The sequence below is a fragment of the Anomaloglossus baeobatrachus genome, chromosome 10 (assembly GCF_048569485.1).
Source record: "Anomaloglossus baeobatrachus isolate aAnoBae1 chromosome 10, aAnoBae1.hap1, whole genome shotgun sequence".
NCBI classification, from domain to species: Eukaryota; Metazoa; Chordata; class Amphibia; order Anura; family Aromobatidae; genus Anomaloglossus; species Anomaloglossus baeobatrachus.
The window spans coordinates 29,163,781-29,182,873 of NC_134362.1; the positions used below are offsets into that span (position 1 = coordinate 29,163,781).

The 19,093-nt window shown below is 43.2% G+C and overlaps 1 protein-coding gene across 3 annotated transcripts in view; it reads right to left on the minus strand.

Moving 5' to 3' along the window:
- The window catches only part of ANO5 (anoctamin 5), a 118,167-nt gene that overhangs the window by 20,858 nt on the left and 78,216 nt on the right, over positions 1-19,093 (minus strand). For 2 of the 3 annotated variants that reach the window (XM_075325503.1, XM_075325501.1), the window contains 7 exons: positions 17,067-17,180; positions 16,247-16,362; positions 13,795-13,929; positions 12,907-13,012; positions 12,770-12,830; positions 11,086-11,237; positions 5,918-5,998 (listed from right to left, as the gene is read on the minus strand). In XM_075325503.1, coding sequence (XP_075181618.1) covers positions 5,918-5,998; positions 11,086-11,237; positions 12,770-12,830; positions 12,907-13,012; positions 13,795-13,929; positions 16,247-16,362; positions 17,067-17,180 — 765 coding nt within the window. Of the gene's footprint in view, positions 1-3,180; positions 3,256-5,917; positions 5,999-11,085; positions 11,238-12,769; positions 12,831-12,906; positions 13,013-13,794; positions 13,930-16,246; positions 16,363-17,066; positions 17,181-19,093 lie in introns of all 3 variants that reach the window. The other variant, XM_075325502.1, reaches the window with a different exon arrangement.

Consider the following 19,093-nt stretch of genomic DNA (forward strand, 5'->3'; position numbering starts at 1 on the left):
AACCCCAGAAAGTGCCATGTTGGGTGCAGTTGGGTACAGAAAGCATGGGTCTTCTGAATAACTATCCTAGTGGAAGCAACAATATTTGCCCCGGTTCCAGCACCAAATCACCAAACCAAAAGTGATTAGGTGACTGACCACCTGTGACCTGATTGTTGACCCTGCAGGCAATCATTGGCCGCAGCAGTCGGTTCAGTAGTGGTCATTACTCCCGGTCTCGCAAAGCTTGCCAATGTGGCAGCGCTGGGAATGGAGTACAGGGGTGAGAATGGCTTCTATTATTGTTTTACTCCCCCTTATTGCCTCTGGCAGAATTAACATTGGAGCGGGGAACCTCTTGTGACCGATCATATTGACAACCTGTACACCTGAGGTTATTACACCAGGTAGGAAATGTTGCAGACTATTACTGGCAGTTGACATGGCTGTCGTACTGGGATAATACAGCAGAGCTGGAGTGGTGGTGGTCAGTCCTGGATCATATGGATCAGAATTTAGGTTGGTCATGGGCATTATGTCTCGGGGCATTAGATCTTAATAGATGGCTAGATATACACAGATACATAGAAAGATAGATCAGACATATAAGAATAAACTCGCACATTTGTGATTACAAATTTGGAGGATAATGAAGAATTTGAGCGCAATCATCCATGACCAGATCGGATTTATCTGGAGGTTACTTGGTTATTTCACAATGTCATTCCAATACATAGCCAAGATCACAACCCTCATCATCCTGGCAATGTATTATATACAGACACCACAATGTTTAGGGACCCAGGATAAACAATATGGCAGCTCACTAGTTATGCATTAGCCATTCTATATCTGATGGCCTTGGAAAAAGAAGTTGCATGTAGAAGAGGAGACGTCAGTGAATTTGCGCTGCCCTGGTTCAGTGTGGCGTCTGCCGGCAGTCGTTACTTCTGACCCCGGCATCGTAGCCTCCTCTGGCGTTAACAAGGCCTGACTACGTCACTCCGCACCAAGCCAAGGGCGCCCAAGACGCCGGCTGCAGAAGTGACAGCCGCCCCAAAGGAACAGAACAGGGAAACGCTTTACTCAACTTTAGCTGAAACAGTTTTTAAAGCCTCAACCACATGTAGAAAAAAAATAAAAATCCACCAAAAAAAAAAAAAAAAAAAAAAATCGGAGCACGTTGCGGGTTTTTACATCCACAAGATTGTTCTCGTGCAATTTAGCGAGTGAGTTTTCACAGCTTTCACCTGGCTGGAAATCCACAGATCATTCAGCTGCAAAATCTGCAACAGTTGCATGCAAAAGTGTGCAACAAAAACAAATTCAGCCGCATTATTATTGTCTAATGATCTATGTCACCACAGATAAATGCAGAGCAGAAAACTCCAGGCATCTGCTTGAAGCTTTCCTACCAGCAGAGGGCGCAGAGCAAGTTTCCCAGCTGTAGAAGCGCTGTTAGGCTGGTTTAACACATCAGTTTTTCGCCGTCAGACATGATCCGGCGAAAAAACTGATGCGACGGATTTGGCGAAAAGACAGATCCATCGCATCAGTTTTTTCCATGCGTTCCTTCCATTTTTTGACGGATCCATTCTGATACAAAGCATGCTCAGTTAAAAAAAAACGGATCCGTCGTTGGATTCCGTCATATGCCAGTATGCCAATATGCCAGATGACGACGGAAAGCCCATAGGTTTCCATTATACAACATGCCGGCGGCATCCAGTTTTTTGCCGGAGACAAAAAACGTTGCAAGCTGCGTCCTTTCCGGCAGCCGGACGAAGAGATTTCGCTGGGTTTGGCGGACGCCGCGTGCAACGCGAGGCTATCTGGCACAATCTGGCACTAATACAAGTCAATGGGCAATGAAACGGATCCGGCAGTACCGGATCCGTTTTATCCGCATTTCGCTGGATTGTGGTTGGCGGCAAAAACCGGATGTGTGAAAGCAGCCTTAGGCCCCTTCACACATTCGTGCAAAACACAAATGTTTTGCAAGGCCTATTGTGGTTTTTCGTGGGCCATATGTGTGTATATATATATATATATACATACATACACATATATATATATATATATATATATATATATATATATATATATATATATATATATATATATATATATATATATATATATATATATATATATATATATATAAAATGTGTATGTATGTATGTATGTATGTATGTATGTATGTATGTATGTATGTATGTATGTATATATATATATATATATATATATATATATATATATATTCACACACATATACACACAAACACATGCACGCACGTATGGCCCACGAAACACAATGGCCCGTGCATATGAATGAATGGTGTGTATGTATGTATGTATGTATGTATGTATGTATGTATGTATGTATGTATGTATGTATGTATGTATGTATGTGTGTGTCTCATCGTGTGCTGTCCGTGTGACATCCGGATGGCACACGGACATCATGAATTTGTATAAGTTACCTGTCTCTGGTGCTGCTGTCACACTTGCTTCCATGGCTGCAGTCAGTGCAGTGAATATTCATGAGACATAATGAGCAGGACCCGGATGCAACAGCAGCGCCGGAGAAAACAGTGCTGGAGACTTGGTTGTTGTCATATATGTGTCACACAGATCACAACAGTGTGCGGTCCATGTGACATCCGTGCTGCCGGCCAGAAATGGACATGTGACTGTGTGGAGAACACTGACACGCGTATGCTGCATACAGACGTGTGACCAAACCCATTGAATTTAATCGGTCTGTGTGTGTCCGTGTCTCCAACCAATGTATGAGACCTAAAGGGGTACCCCAGCTAGTCCAGTGGAAACCTGATGAATGTGAGATGTAGGAATATCCCAGTCAACGTGAGGAAGATGGGTGGGGGTGGGGGTTGTCTGTTTACCCCTCGACTGCAGCTAGGCCGAGTTTAAATGGAGCGGGGTTCCAACCGGAGCCTTGGCCACTTAAAGTCTATGGCACAGATAGTGCCTCATATGGGGGCCCCAACGACAGCAAACCGGGCCAATGTGTTTATACCGGGTCACCAAACATACCTGTAATTGACTTAGTAATACAATTCTGAATTTAGAAAACATAGAATCATGAATAAGAGCAGACGGGAGTCCATAGAGGGTGAAGGGAAATGTGAGACAGCACCACAGAGCGATGTTAAGTATTAGAGATATAAAGATGCTCACCCAGAAGAGCACGGTGGTTCCAGAGAAGCAGAACCGGGCCGCCTTGCTAGTTAAGGGCAAGAATGGCTCCATTTCCTGAAACAGTCAAAGCAAGCAAGGCCACGATTCACCATCGAGTAAAGAAACTCACACCCAAAATAAAGGAGAAAACAGTTGGCAAGTGATGTGCGGAGGCAAAAGTGGCGGAGAGACCATCCTGCTCCGGAGTCCGAAACCTCGGCTCTGCTACGTCCGTGATACTAGGAGGACAATCCAATATAAACTGGTCTAATCCCATTTATTCCTCTCGATTCCAGAGGATTTTATTAAAATGGAGAGTGGCTACTGCCATTGAGACTTTACCTAAATAATAGATGAGCAAAAAATATAGTTGTACATATATATTTCACCAATTTATCTGGTTTTCATGCATCTAGGCCAGAGAGAAGCATATGTCCCGAAATTTGTTTCACGCATATTTACTTAATTTGGTTGGCAGATAAAGGGAATTTATTTGGGCCAAATAAAAAGGTGAAAGCTCCCTCTAAGGCTGTGTGCGCACGCTGCATTTTTTTAATGCGTTTTTTGAGTGTAGATAAAAACGCATGCCCATCCTTATACTAGCAAAGTCTATGAGATTTATGAAGTTCTGTGCTCACGTTGCTTCTTTTTTCCTTCCACATTTTGGTGCAGAAAAAAAACTGCAGCGTGTCTATTCTTGGCGCATTTTTTTCCTGTGTTCTTTCACCCATGCCACCCATTGATTTTACTATGAAAAATTCAAAAAAAAACACAAACTTTTTTTGTGTTTTTCTGCCAGATGATGCAGTTTTGGGTGTAGAATTTTCTGCACTTAATACTGTGCAGTGTGCGCACATACCCTAAGGGGTACATTGCACGTTGCGACATCGCTACTGCGATGTCGTCAGGGTCAAATCGAAAGTGACGCACATCCGGCGCCGGTAACGACGTTGCAACGTGTAAAGCCTAGATGCACCGATAAACGATCGCAAAAGCGTCGTAAATCGGTGATCTGTGTAGTGTCGGTCATTTTCATAATGTCGCTGCAGCGACAGGTACGATGTTGTTCCTCGTTCCTGCGGCAGCACACATCGCTGTGTATGGAGCCGCAGGAGCGAGGAACATCTCCTTACCTGCGTCCCGCCTGCAATGCGGAAGGAACAAAGTGGGCGGGATGTTTACGTCCCGCTCATCTCCGCCCCTCCGCTTCTATTGGCTGCCTGCCATCGCTGTGACGCCGCACGACCCGCCCCCTTAGGAAGGAGGCGGGTCGCCAGCCAGAGCGACATCGCAGAGCAGATAAGTGCGTGTGAAGCTGCCGTAACGATAATGTTCGCTACAGCAGCTATCACAAGATATCGCATGTGCGACGGGGGCGGGTGCTATCGCGCTCGGCATCGCTACAATCGGCTAGCGATGTAGCAGCGTGCAAAGTACCCCTTAGCTCTGGAAGAACAGAGGACTAGAGAGCTGTGGAGTCTATGGGGTACTTTGCATGCTGCGACATCGCTAGCCGATTGTAGCGATGCCGAGCGTGATAGTCCCCGCCCCCGTCGCAGAGGCGATATCTTGTGATAGCTGCCGTATCGAACATTATCGCTACGGCAGCTTCACACGCACATACCTGCCCTGCAACGTCGCTCTGGCCAGCGACCCGCCTCCTTCCTAAGGGGGCGGGTTGTGCAGCGTCACAGCAACGTCACACGGCAGGCGGCCAATAGAAGCGGAGGGGCGGAGATGAGCGGGACATAAACATCCCGCCTACCTCCTTCCTTCCTCATTGCAGCCGAGACGCAGGTAAGGAGATGTTCCTCGCTCCTGCGGCTTCATACACAGCGATGTGTGCTGCCGCAGGAACGAGGAACAACATCGTACCTGTCGCTGCAGCGAAATTATGGAAATGACCGACGCTACACAGATCACCGATTTTCGACGCTTTTGTGATTGTTTATCGGTGCTTCTAGGCTTTACATGTTGCGACGTCGTTACCGGCGCCGGATGTGCGTCACTTTCGATTTGACCCCGACGAGATCGCAGTAGCGATGTCGCAACGTGCAAAGTACCCCTATGTCTGGAGAGGCGAGGCACTAGCTAAGTATAATGTGTTTTGGTGATGGCCTGCAAGAAGGTTGCCAGCTGGCCGCCATTCTGCTGTGTTTATGCAAATTGAAACCCAAAAATTTAAAATTTGCTGGAATCTGACAATTTTTGGGGTAATTCCGTAAGGAATTAATCTGTTACGGATCAAGTCGCCCATATCTCGTCTTGGCAGACCATCCCGGTAATGTCTAATGTCATAGGAAACAAAAAAACTGCAAGTTGCAGATTTGGTTTCCTGGTGCCAAATATGTATAATGGTGGTGGATTGTCCTCTACTGAAAAAGGTTTACTCAAAACACAAGTTAACTCTTGAATTTATATGCAAACTTTGGACTTTTTCCAAAAAGTGGCAAATAGGTATTGAAATGGATTCCAATTTACAGCCATCAGCAGTAGATGCAGAATTTTCACCATTGTTGGTCGGCTAATTTTTGCTTTGGAGCCCAGTTTATAGCCTATGATGGAACAAGATGGTTTCCGGCACCTCCCTCTGCCTTCCCGCACATCACTAGACATGAACACCAGTGCAGTAACCCATTTTTTTTTTCTATAGCAAAACAAATCAAGAAAAAAAAAAAAGTTAATGGTGGTTAGTGTCGTCTTTCGGGAGGCTGAAATCTTGGAGTCTCCCTCTTACCAATAACAAAATGGCCGTCCAGCACAAGAACACTTTCCCCAAGAGGTCAGTCAGACTTCGCTTTAAAACCAGCTCTATTTCCTACAAATGTAGAAAGTCTGAATGCGTAACAAACCAGAACATCGGATCAGAGACAGTCCACGAGGCACAGGAATAATACAACATGGGTGTCCTGCCCATAACACAGACAGTCAATTTGTTTTGTAGGTCCAGGAGCTTGGTTACATTTGTGTCCTTTAGGAGCTTGGTCACCTGTGGGGACATTTTTTTTTCTTAAATGCATGTATTTGACGATAAAAAACATTTTTGCAATTGGGTTTCATTAAAAATTTTGCACGGTTTTGGATTTACAGCTTTTTTATTACCCTGCACATGTGATCTGTGGTTATAAATCTGCTGAGAAGAGCTCAAAAAAGGACAGATAACTGTTAAATCTCTTTCATGGGACAATCAGAACAAGCTCACTGACAGGTCTCAGTTACCTCATTCTGTAGCCAACAATAGACCGTGCAACACAAAAGCTATAGACGGCAAACCTTTCAAAGCTTAGTAAAACCCAAATACAAAAACATAAAAGACTTGCATTTAAGAAAAAAAAACCCAAAAAGGTGGAGAACCCCTTTAATAGAAAGCTAGGAGACAACCAAATATGCCCGTCGTTACCGTTCGCCCATGGGAATGACTTCTCTATGTGAATTTGTTAGAAAGGAGTGCGAAAAGTAAGATGGCCTCCATCACTAAAGTGCCACCTAAAAAGCCAAAGCTTCAGAATGGCCAGATGGAAGAAAATCTGTCCCATATCTCACAACTAGGCAGGTATGGAGTATCACCCAGCTTTCTTAGGAGTATAAGTCTGTAACCCAGTTTTCCCAGACATAGTAAAGAAGATACACCATTTGGAGGTAAAAGATAGCCCCCATGGAGCCATAATGGCGGCCATATTTGCCATCTCCAAGCCTCCTCGAAAATGGGTAAGTTCGCAAGGCCTAAATCAAAATGAAGAAAAAAAAAAAAAATAATTATATATTATATTATATTATATTATATTATATTATATTATATTATATTATATATATATATTTTTTTTTTTTTTTAATTTATTTATTTTTTTATTTTTTTAAAAAACCGTGAAAATCTTTGGATTTTGAGGGGACATTCTTAAAAGTCTAAGATTACATAGAGGGGGCCTGTCCCTCTCCATAAATATGTAATGGTTTTTGTTTTGACGCCCCTCTGCCCCCAAGATATGGACCCTCCTTTCCTGTATATAAATCTAGATTTGTTATCCATGTGGGCGTGGTCTGCAGCAGCTCTTTGAGATCCACACCCACTTGGCCAACAAGATTAGATATATATAAAAAGGGAAAATAGGGCCATATCTCAGTAATAGAGAGGTGCAGGAGCAATACCAACAATGCCAGATTCAGGCAGACAGTGGCATTTACACCAGGTAAAGCAATTACATGTTTATGGCAAGTGACAGGTCCTCTCATCTTGTAACAGCTCAGAACACAAGATGGCTGCCACTACATAGTCAAAACATAATACAAAATGGTTAATACTGTTAAAATAGAAATCTTCACAGTTAAAATAATCTGGAAGTCCAAGCTAAGAGGCGACACTGTTCACAAGATTCATATTCAATATTTTCCCGATTTTTACTGTGGTGAAATGCATCAGTATGAGATTTAGTAGGCCTCAATTTGAAAACTCTCTTCGTTGTCCATGGCAACCAATCATTGCTCAGCTTTCATTTCATAAATCGCTCTGGTAAAATGAAAGCTGCGCTATAATTGGTGGCGATGGGTAACAGACTTACTTACAATACATGCATGGCCTAACCACAGGAGAATATAAACCAGGATTAGGAAAACATGGTCACTTCCTTCCAGAAATAATGTCACACCTGTCCATGGCTTGTGGGTGGTACTGTAGCTCGGCTACATAGAAATGAATGGGGATAAGATGCAATACCACACACAACTTATAAATAGGGGTGATGCTTTGTCTAATTCTAGACAAACTCTTTAAAAGGGGTGGTCTCATCTCCAAGTTCCTATCCTAATATGTAGTAGGTATAATAATAATAATAATAATAATAATAATAGCAAAAAAACTCCAATTAGAAATGTAGTATAGTTTCCTGATTCACTAGGTCACTTACCTGAAGTTCAGGGCATTGCAGGATGTTAGGTGTCCATGGTTATGATCACTAGCAACTGTGATTATTTGCGTGGTAACCATGGATATCTAAGGTGCTGCAATGCATTGACCTTGAGGTAAAAGAAATTTAGTAGATTTAGTAGATTTCTTCTGATTTACTGTCAACTTACCTCAAGTTGAGGGCATTGCAGGACCTTAGATATCTATGTTTACGACCACGCAAATAGTCACAGTTAGTTGCGAGTTGTCATAACCATGGTCTCCTAAGGTCCTGCAATGCCCTGAACTTGAGGTAAGCGACATAGTGAATCAGGAGAACTATGCTACATTTCTAGTTGGAGGAAGGTAAGGTAAGGTAAGATAAAAGGTAAGGTGTAAGGTAAAAGGTAAGGTAAAAGGTAAGGTGTAAGGTAAAAAGGTAAGGTGTAAGGTAAAAAGGTAAGGTGTAAGGTAAAAGGTAAGGTAAAAGGTAAAAGGTAAAAGGTAAGGTAAAAGGTAAAAGGTAAAAGGTAAGGTAAAAGGTAAGGTAAAAGGTAAGGTAAAAGGTAAGGTAAAAGGTAAGGTAAAAGGTAAGGTAAAAGGTAAGGTAAAAGGTAAGGTGTAAGGTAAAAGGTAAGGTGTAAGGTGTAAGGTAAAAGGTAAGGTGTAAGGTAAAAGGTAAGGTGTAAGGTAAAAGGTAAGGTGTAAGGTAAAAGGTAAGGTGTAAGGTAAAAGGTAAGGTGTAAGGTAAAAGGTAAGGTGTAAGGTAAAAGGTAAGGTGTAAAGTAAAAGGTAAGGTGTAAGGTAAGGTGTAAGGTAAAAGGTAAAAGGTAAGGTAAAAGGTAAGGTAAAAGGTAAGGTAAAAGGTAAGGTGTAAGGTAAAAGGTAAGGTGTAAGGTGTAAGGTAAAAAGGTAAGGTAAAAGGTAAGGTGTAAGGTAAAAGGTAAAGTGTAAGGTAAAAGGTAAAGTGTAAGGTAAAAGGTAAGGTGTAAGGTAAAAGGTAAGGTAAAAGGTAAGGTAAAAGGTAAGGTAAAAGGTAAGGTAAAAGGTAAGGTAAAAGGTAAGGTAAAAGGTAAGGTAAAAGGTAAGGTAAAAGGTAAAATGTAAGGTAAAAGGTAAGGTAAAAGGTAAAGTGTAAGGTAAAAGGTAAGGTGTAAGGTAAAAGGTAAGGTGTAAGGTAAAAGGTAAGATGTAAGGTAAAAGGTAAGATGTAAGGTAAAAGGTAAGATGTAAGGTAAAAGGTAAGGTGTAAGGTAAAAGGTAAGGTGTAAGGTAAGGTGTAAGGTGTAAGGTAAGGTGTAAGGTAAAAGGTAAGGTGTAAGGTAAAAGGTAAGGTGTAAGGTAAAAGGTAAGGTGTAAGGTAAAAGGTAAGGTGTAAGGTAAAAGGTAAGGTGTAAAGTAAAAGGTAAGGTGTAAGGTAAAAGGTAAAAGGTAAGGTAAAAGGTAAGGTAAAAGGTAAGGTAAAAGGTAAGGTAAAAGGTAAGGTAAAAGGTAAGGTAAAAGGTAAGGTAAAAGGTAAGGTAAAAGGTAAGGTAAAAGGTAAGGTAAAAGGTAAAATGTAAGGTAAAAGGTAAGGTAAAAGGTAAAGTGTAAGGTAAAAGGTAAGGTGTAAGGTAAAAGGTAAGGTGTAAGGTAAAAGGTAAGATGTAAGGTAAAAGGTAAGATGTAAGGTAAAAGGTAAGATGTAAGGTAAAAGGTAAGGTGTAAGGTAAAAGGTAAGGTGTAAGGTAAAAGGTAAGGTGTAAGGTAAGGTGTAAGGTGTAAGGTAAGGTGTAAGGTAAAAGGTAAGGTGTAAGGTAAAAGGTAAGGTGTAAGGTAAAAGGTAAGGTGTAAGGTAAAAGGTAAGGTGTAAGGTAAAAGGTAAGGTGTAAGGTAAAAGGTAAGGTGTAAGGTAAAAGGTAAGGTGTAAGGTAAAAGGTAAGGTGTAAGGTAAAAGGTAAGGTGTAAGGTAAAAGGTAAGGTGTAAGGTAAAAGGTAAGGTGTAAGGTAAAAGGTAAGGTGTAAGGTAAAAGGTAAGGTGTAAGGTAAAAGGTAAGGTGTAAGGTAAAAGGTAAGGTGTAAGGTAAAAGGTAAGGTGTAAGGTAAAAGGTAAGGTGTAAGGTAAAAGGTAAAAGGTAAGGTAAAAGGTAAGGTAAAATGTAAGGTAAAAGGTAAGGTGTAAGGTAAAAGGTAAAGTGTAAGGTAAAAGGTAAAGTGTAAGGTAAAAGGTAAGGTGTAAGGTAAAAGGTAAGGTAAAAGGTAAGGTAAAAGGTAAGGTAAAAGGTAAGGTAAAAGGTAAGGTAAAAGGTAAGGTAAAAGGTAAGGTAAAAGGTAAGGTAAAAGGTAAGGTAAAAGGTAAGGTAAAAGGTAAGGTAAAAGGTAAGGTAAAAGGTAAGGTAAAAGGTAAGGTAAAAGGTAAGGTAACTGTTGATCTCACAGTGGGGAAATTTGCACATTACTGCAGCTCAATACAGGAGAGGGTGGCATAGAATAAAGAAAGATAAAAACACTATACACATGTGATATATAACATTTGCTAATATTCCTATTATTACACCTCCTACATATTGTGATAGGATCTTGAAGATGGGAATAGCCCATTAAGTACCAAATATAGACACCCCAATTACATTAGGAGACCGTTAGGCTGTATTATTACATGCTGCACAAAGAGACCAAAATGTAGCAACATTATATACAAAATACAGACAAATCCCTTTAACTCAAAATCCAGGGCAAAACTAGTACAAGAATGGATTATGGAATGGATTTTCTCTTTATTCCTGGAGGAATGGCCGTGCAATAATGTTTGATATAACAACAATTCCCAAATTAAAGGGATTTATACTTTAATACTAATAATTCCAATATCCATAACACTATTAGGAATCTGAAAATCACTACCCAGTTATTTGAAAAATTGCCTATAACTCTATGTGACAACCATTATGAGAGTGAAAAAAAAAGTGCAAATCATAAATTTGGGCCTATGGGGACCGCTGCTGATAACAAATTCTACTTTGCATAATCTGGGACTCCAGATTTACCTGAGTGACTGGATTCTTCTTCTTTTTGGTACATTTGGCCTCATATTCTGGTCTCAGCTGAAGTTGTTGCTGTTCTTCCTCAAAATCAACCAAGTCCCACTCGTACTCAAGCCGCGCCTGCCTGCGCTTCCAGAACTCCAGGAACAAGGTCACTGCAAGGAGAGAGGGTCAGTCTCCTCTACAGCAGCGGTGAACTTGCAGCACAAATAATAACACATCAATTGTGCTAAAATTTTGTGCACATCTTTCAGTGTATCCCTCCTGGAATGATTTTATGCATGTCCAAAATGTAAATGCAATTTTTGCGACATATTAATAGAACATGTCTGAGATAAGTGTCATATACTGCGAGGGGCAGTGTGGGAGGAATATTATGGAGAGAGGCAGTGAGGGTGGGATGTTATGGAGATTGGCAGTATGGGGCGATATTATACAGAGGGTCAGTGTAGGGGTTATGTTAAGGCGAGGACTAGTGTAGGGAGTATATTAGGGAGACTGGCACTGTGGGGGGATATTATACAGAGGGTCAGCGTATGGGGTTATGTTATGAAGAGGGCCAGTGTAGAGGGTATATTATAGAGATTGTATAATATCCCCCCACATTGCCAATCTCTATAATATACCCTCTACACTGGCCCTCTTCATAACATAACCCCATACACTGACCCTCTGTATAATATCCCCCCACATTGCCAGAGGGTCAGTGTATGGGGTTATGTTATGAAGAGGGCCAGTGTAGAGGGTATATTATAGAGATTGGCAATGTGGGGGGATATTATAAAGAGGGTCAGTGTATGGGGTTATGTTATGACGAGGGTCAGTGTAGAGGGTATATTATGGAGATTGTATAATATCCCACCACATTGCCAGTCTCCATAATATACCCTCTACACTGGCCCTCTTCATGACATGACCCCATACACTGACCCTCTGTATAATATCCCCCCACATTGCCAGAGGGTCAGTGTATGGGGTCATGTTATGAAGAGGGCCAGTGTAGAGGGTATATTATGGAGACTGGCAATGTGGGGGGATATTATACAGAGGGTCAGCGTATGGGGTTATGTTATGAAGAGGGCCAGTGTAGGATATTATGGAGACTGGCAATATGGGGGGATATTATACAGAGGGTCAGTGTATGGGGTTATGTTATGAAGAGGGCCAGTGTAGAGAGTATATTATAGAGATTGGCAATGTGGGGGGATATTATACAGAGGGTCAGTGTATGGGGTTATGTTATGAAGAGGGCCAGTGTAGAGGGTATATTATAGAGACTGGCAATATGGGGGGATATTATACAGAGGGTCAGTGTATGGGGTTATGTTATGACGAGGGCCAGTGTAGAGGGTATATTATGGAGATTGGCAATATGGGGGGATATTATACAGAGGGTCAGTGTATGGGGTCATGTTATGAAGAGGGCCAGTGTAGAGGGTATATTATGGAGATTGGTAATGTGGGGGGATATTATACAGAGGGTCAGTGTAGGAGTTATGCTATAGAGAGGGCCGTGTAGGGGGTACAGTATGGAGAAGGGTTATAAAAACACCTCTAGAGGACATGCAGTTTTCCACAGGAACCCCAGTTGCTGGGAATGACCATAACAGCACAGCCCTTCACATCAGTTTCTGGATTATTTCTCGCCTGAATGCTTTTATTTTGTTGATTAATTCAGGACACTTACCCCATATTCCCATGAAGATAGCGAAGAAGAGAGTTGCAGCGTTGTCAAACAAGTGTGAATACTGCAGAGAGGAGCAGAGGATCAGTACGGAGGGTGGTGATCACCAACAGAATCCGGGTGTGGGGCAGGATACCTACCTGAGAGGGTTCACATGTGGTGTTTAACCTCCAAAATTCACAGCGCTGGTCACACAGGGGGCACATGATGATCTGGCCACCAATGTCCTTATCACAGATTTCCTTACTGAAAACAGAAAGTGAAAATGCAATAAAGACGACAATAATATAGCTGTAGTAAAAAAAACAAAACAAAAAAAAAAAAACAACAAAAATGGGTCCAAAGCTATTTGTACAGCAAATATGTCCCCCAATCTCACACATACCTCTCCAATACTATCTGGATGAGGTGGTAGTGCATCCACGCGCTATTGCAATGTGACGTGCACCTTTATCAGCTGCACACAATGGGCCAGATTCATTATTGCATTTGTTTTTGGAGTTTTAAGCCAGTTTTTGATTTGCACTAAATTTATGCCATTTTTTAAAGTCCACTTAACATGTATTTGCTTGGCCAGGTCTGACCGTACAGGGGCATGGTCTGACCATACCACAGCTCCTGGGCCGGGGAGGATGCCAGACAGGATCACAGCTGATTCTTTATGTGAGGTAAAACATTTCTCTGACTGTTTTTAAAAAAAATGTTTTCCCTCAAACAAAGAAATTGCAATCCGTGCTTGTAATGTCTGTATACTATTTTTTTTTTTTTTTTTACTTCCTCCAAGCTAGGAGATGAGGTATGATCGGACCATTTCCCTGTATGGTCAGACACGGCCATTACACAGTACACAGCAGGCACACATAAATAAGATCTCAGCACAGGAACTATTTTTTTTTAGTCACATCCAATTGTGGAAATTATTATTATTATTCCAAGATCTATTGATTGAACTTTGTTGATGGGAAAATAGCTTTAATTAAAACTGGCAGCAGTTTTCAAGGCCGTCAGGACGATTTATATAATCTTACCTACTGATGCTTTCATCCATTGTTATCCACCCGTACAGGAAGCAAAAAAACCCAACAATAGCAGCAAAAAATAACATTTCCGTATAGAAGCCGAGCCAAGCAAAGTAGATGCCAATCTTCTCCCCGTAGTATTTCCTGGAAAGAGAATAAACAGCAGAATCGTCAGTGGATGTGGATACGTTAGACGGCACACGCACGAGATCCGGAGCGTTAACAATTATGCACCGGGATTTTTTTTATCCTGACCACCCCCTAAGGCAGTTTTATTTGAAATCCGCAGGGTTTCCATTTTTGTGCAGATGGGACAGACGATTTTGCCCTTTGCAATGAAAAGAGTAAAATAAATTTAATAACTGCCCCACATCCTATAATATTTACTGCTGGTGCATTTCTACATCGGAAATGCTCCACTTTAATGCAGCCTAAATAGCCTTCTACACATATCTACTGTTCAACCTTTGTTAAAGGATATGGACAGCTTCATGGGAAAATGAGGGCAAGTCTTAAAATCCGAATGTAGCTTACCGAGGAGTGGTGGAGATGGGTCACAGGAGGCAGGGGAAATGCTGGGCTGTGGGCGCTGCTCTGTGCGATGAGGCACATGCCATACTGAAGAGGTCGGCGGTGAGGGCTTGAAATAATGGCGCCCAGAGTCGGCACGTGCACAGATGGAGCTGTTGGCTCAAGTTCTCCTCTGCGCACGCGCCACCTCTGGTCTACTGACATCCCAGCAGCAGACTTAAGGAAAATGGCGCCCAGAGGTGGCGCGTGAGCAGATGAGATCTTGGCTTGTCATTGAGCGGATAACTTAATCTGTGCACGCGCCAACTCTGGCCGCCATTTCTTTAGAGACCGCACCGCCGACATCTTCAGAATGGCTTGTGCCTCACCGCCCGCAGAAAGCGCCAGGACAGAGCGGCGGCCTCAGCCCCAGGACAGAGCGGCGGCCTCAGCCCCAGGACAGAGCGGCGCCCTCAGCCCCAGGACAGAGCGGCGCCCTCAGCCCCAGGACAGAGCGGCGCCCTCAGCCCCAGGACAGAGCGGCGCCCTCAGCCCCAGGACAGAGCGGCGCCCTCAGCCCCAGGACAGAGCGGCGCCCTCAGCCCCAGGACAGAGCGGCGCCCTCAGCCCCAGGACAGAGCGGCGCCCTCAGCCCCAGGACAGAGCGGCGCCCTCAGCCCCAGGACAGAGCGGCGCCCTCAGCCCCAGGACAGAGCGGCGCCCTCAGCCCCAGGACAGAGCGGCGCCCTCAGCCCCAGGACAGAGCGGCGCCCTCAGCCCCAGGACAGAGCGGCGCCCTCAGCCCCAGGACAGAGCGGCCCCCTCAGCCCCAGGACAGAGCGGCCCCCTCAGCCCCAGGACAGAGCAGCCCCCTCAGCCCCAGGACAGAGCAGCCCCCTCAGCCCCAGGACAGAGCAGCCCCCTCAGCCCCAGGACAGAGCAGCCCCCTCAGCCCCAGGACAGAGCAGCCCCCTCAGCCCCAGGACAGAGCAGCCCCCTCAGCCCCAGGACAGAGCAGCACCCGCAGTGAACATCTGGGCACCGCCATACTCCAGCACCGCCCCTGCCTCCTGTGATCCCCACTCCACCACCGCTGCCCCATCCCCTCACCGATAATACATCATTGGATTATAAAACAGACACCATGGTTTTCCCCTCTAAATTTGGGGTGCGTCTTATATTCCGGTGCATCTTATAAAACTAAAAATACAGTAAGAATATACAGTATATACACACAAATACATAGATAGACACACCAAAATAAAATAAAAAAAACCCCACACACAAGATGAACCACAAAGCCAAAAAGAATGAATAGCAAGAGGTCATTAATAAAAAGTCATATGTAAAAGTAGCAGCAAATCCAGCTCACCATCTCTGAATCCACAGAGCCCAGACAAAAGGCCCCACCACGGCCTAATCTAACAAGTAGAGTTGAGCGGATCGCTAATAATCCGGGTCCGGCGGATCAGTGTCGGGTTGCTATGAAAGTCCGAGATCCGATCCGGAATCCGGCCAATACAAGTCTATGAGGAGCGGAATCCGGGACACGAGAGAGAGAGTGAGCAAAAAAAAAAAATTTTAAAAATTCCCGGATCCGGATCGTGCACCCGGAATCCCGGGTCCGGGTTGGACTCGGATCTGCTGCTCATACCGCGCGGATCCGGATTATGCGGATCCGGGTCCGCTCAACACTACTAACAAGTAAAGGAAAGTCGAGCTCAAAAATTTTTTGTAATTCTCAAGAAATAAAGAAGAAACTGTTTATTTGACCTGGACTTTCCTTTACTTGTTTGATTAATAAAAAGTGCAGCACTTTTTTAAAGAAGCCCAATATTGTCCATTTAAGAAAACTAAATAAAAAAATTCCCTGAAAGGCGTCCGTATCCTTTAAAATCTCTCGACTGGGATTTCGAGAGAATTGGGCATCTGGATTTTCTCGGGCGCTCACCTAATCAGATCAAGCGGCTGCTCCTTGTAAAACTTTCCAAATCGGGCCCACTGTTTGTACAGAGTGAATCGCTCGCTTTCGCACTTCTCGTCCTGGGATTTCTTCCAGTACTGACACTGCGGAGGAAAACACAAATCGAGCAGAGGACATAAGATGTTACAACAAAACGTGATAATATGTAAAGACGTCCTCTAATGAATGACAAGTATTGAAAAAGTCACATGGAGACAAAAAGGGTTAAAAAAAACAAAAAAAATAAAAACCAGAAACACACTGTCTTATTAAAACAGTTGCTGTAGCCTGGACAGTAATTTATTTCTACGCGTTTCGCAGAAAAACTCATTCAGGGGGGCAAAAAATAAAAACATAAAATATCAGATATACATTGTGATTTTTTTTCTCCTGAAAGAGTTTTTCTGCAAAACGCATAGAAATAAAATTACTTTCCAGGCTACCACAATTGTTTCTTCCACAGTAGCGTATTTTTTTAACCCTTTCTTCTCCATCTTATGCCCTGTATGCGGTTACAACCGTTTCACAACCATTTCAGGTGAACGATTCCACATGTTTTCTTATCCCTTTTACTAGGACAAGATCATATTTTCACCATTTAACCTTTTACAGCATCTCAATATTAAGTACTGAAAAATTTAATTTCTCTCTCTCCCTGGGAAAGATGGGTGACAACCAATGTAGAAGCCACTACAGCTCCCATGCCGAAAAAGCAAAAAAAAAAAAAACCAAACAGCCAAATTGGTAATAGTCACTCATGTACAGAATATTTAGTGGCTCCAGGACTCACATTTTGGTCATTACTTACGTCATGGATGGGGAAAGCAGACGAGTACGTGCTGTTGGCTAACAGTCTCTTAATGCCAAACTTTCTCTTCTCCTCCCCGACCCCATAAGGGCAGCGAGACAAAATGTAATAGACCTAGAATTGGAAAAATAATTAAACTTCAGTATCACAATAGAATTAGGGATTAAGGTCCTGGTGGGGCAACACGTGGAGTGCTCTCAGAAGTGGAGCCTAATGTATACACAATGGGTGCTAGCTGTGTTATACGGCACCATCCAACTCTTAAAGGGAATCTGTCACCAGGTTTTGGCCACTTAATCTGAGAACACCATAACGTAGGGGCAGAATTCCTGATTCCAGTGATGTGTCACTTACTGAGCTGCTTAGTGTAGATTTGATAAAACCACTGTTTAATCAGCAGGAGATCATCATTACAGGACTACTTGGTGTGCTGCAGGTAGTCCAGCATATTCATGAGCACTGTATAACGGCTATATCTGCAGCAGAGAAAACATGGATTTCATCAAAATGACAGCAAAACAAGCTCAGTAAGTGACACATCGCTGGAATCAGGGTCTCTGTCTCTACATTATGCTGCTCTCAGATGGGGAAGCAAAAACCTGGTGACAGATTCCCTTTAAATACTGTTTGAAGCCACAACAAACTGCTGCAATTTAATCACTTAGATGAAGCTGTCAATCACTGAATGTGTCAAAGGGAATCATCATGAGGCTTTTCCTCTCCCATCTGAGAGCAGAATGACATCGGGGCCGATTCCAGCAATGTATTATTTACTGAGCTGCTGTGATAAAATCCCTGTTTTCTCTGCTGCAGATCTACAAGTTCTCGGAATGCTGAGCTCTATATAACCCCGCCCACACCTCTGATTGGCAGCTTTATGTGTACACTGTGTATAGGCAGAAAACTGCCAATCAATGGTGTGGGCAGGGATATACAGAACTCACAAACATGGAGGACTACAAGGCAGCAGGTTGACTAGTCTCCTATTGAAAAAAAGTGATTTTAAATCAAAAGAGAAGTAAGAAGCCTAGTAAGTGATACATGGCAGGAATCAGGGATTCTGCCCCTACTTTATGCTGCTCTCGGATTAACCTGCTGACAGATTCCCACTAAATGGTTTCTAAATTAGACTTCCCACCTTTGGGCTTCATAGAGATCAGTATTATGACTATATACTGTCAACATTGATATCCAAAGAAAATTTGTGTGCTCAGGTGTACTAACACCAACCCTCCATCTAGGGGGATCAACAAGCAGTTTTATCCCAGGCATATCATTCCTTGAAGGAATGCCGCTGGTAGCCATTACCACCTGATTTGAGGAGTAATAGCTAGATGATCGGTCTGGCTGTTTGGATTTGAGGAGGAATAGCTAGATGATCGGTCTGGCTGTTTGGATTTGAGGAGGAATAGCTAGATGATCGGTCTGGCTGTTTGGATTTGAGGAGGAATAGCTAGATGATCGGTCTGGCTGTTTGGATTTGAGGAGGAATAGCTAGAAGGATCGGTCTGGTTGTTTGGATTTGAGGAGGAATAGCTAGATGATCGGTCTGGTTGTTTGGATTTGAGGAGGAATAGCTAGATGATCGGTCTGGCTGTTTGGATTTGAGGAGGAACAGCTAGATGATCGGTCTGGTTGTTTGGATTTGAGGAGGAATAGCTAGATTATCGGTCTGGCTGTTTGGACGGTGTAGCCCCAGGAGGGCAAAAGGAGTTTATGGCAGTTTCCTAATGGTATGCCTGGGATCAAACCGCTTGGTGATCCCATAGATGGAGGGTTGTTGTTGGTACACCCGAGCACACCAATTTTCTTTGGATATCAATGTTGACAGATCGCCGCATCTAAATAAAGGCCTCCTGAGAAACCCCAGCCATGGAAGGGGGGAAAACACGTCGAGGCAGGAGGCGAGAGAATCTACGATCTATACTCCTAAAAACACAAAAACCTGAGCTGAAACAATGTTCAGTAAACATGCAACATTAAGCATGTGAATTGCAGCCTTAAGACTAGAAAAAACCAAGGAGAAA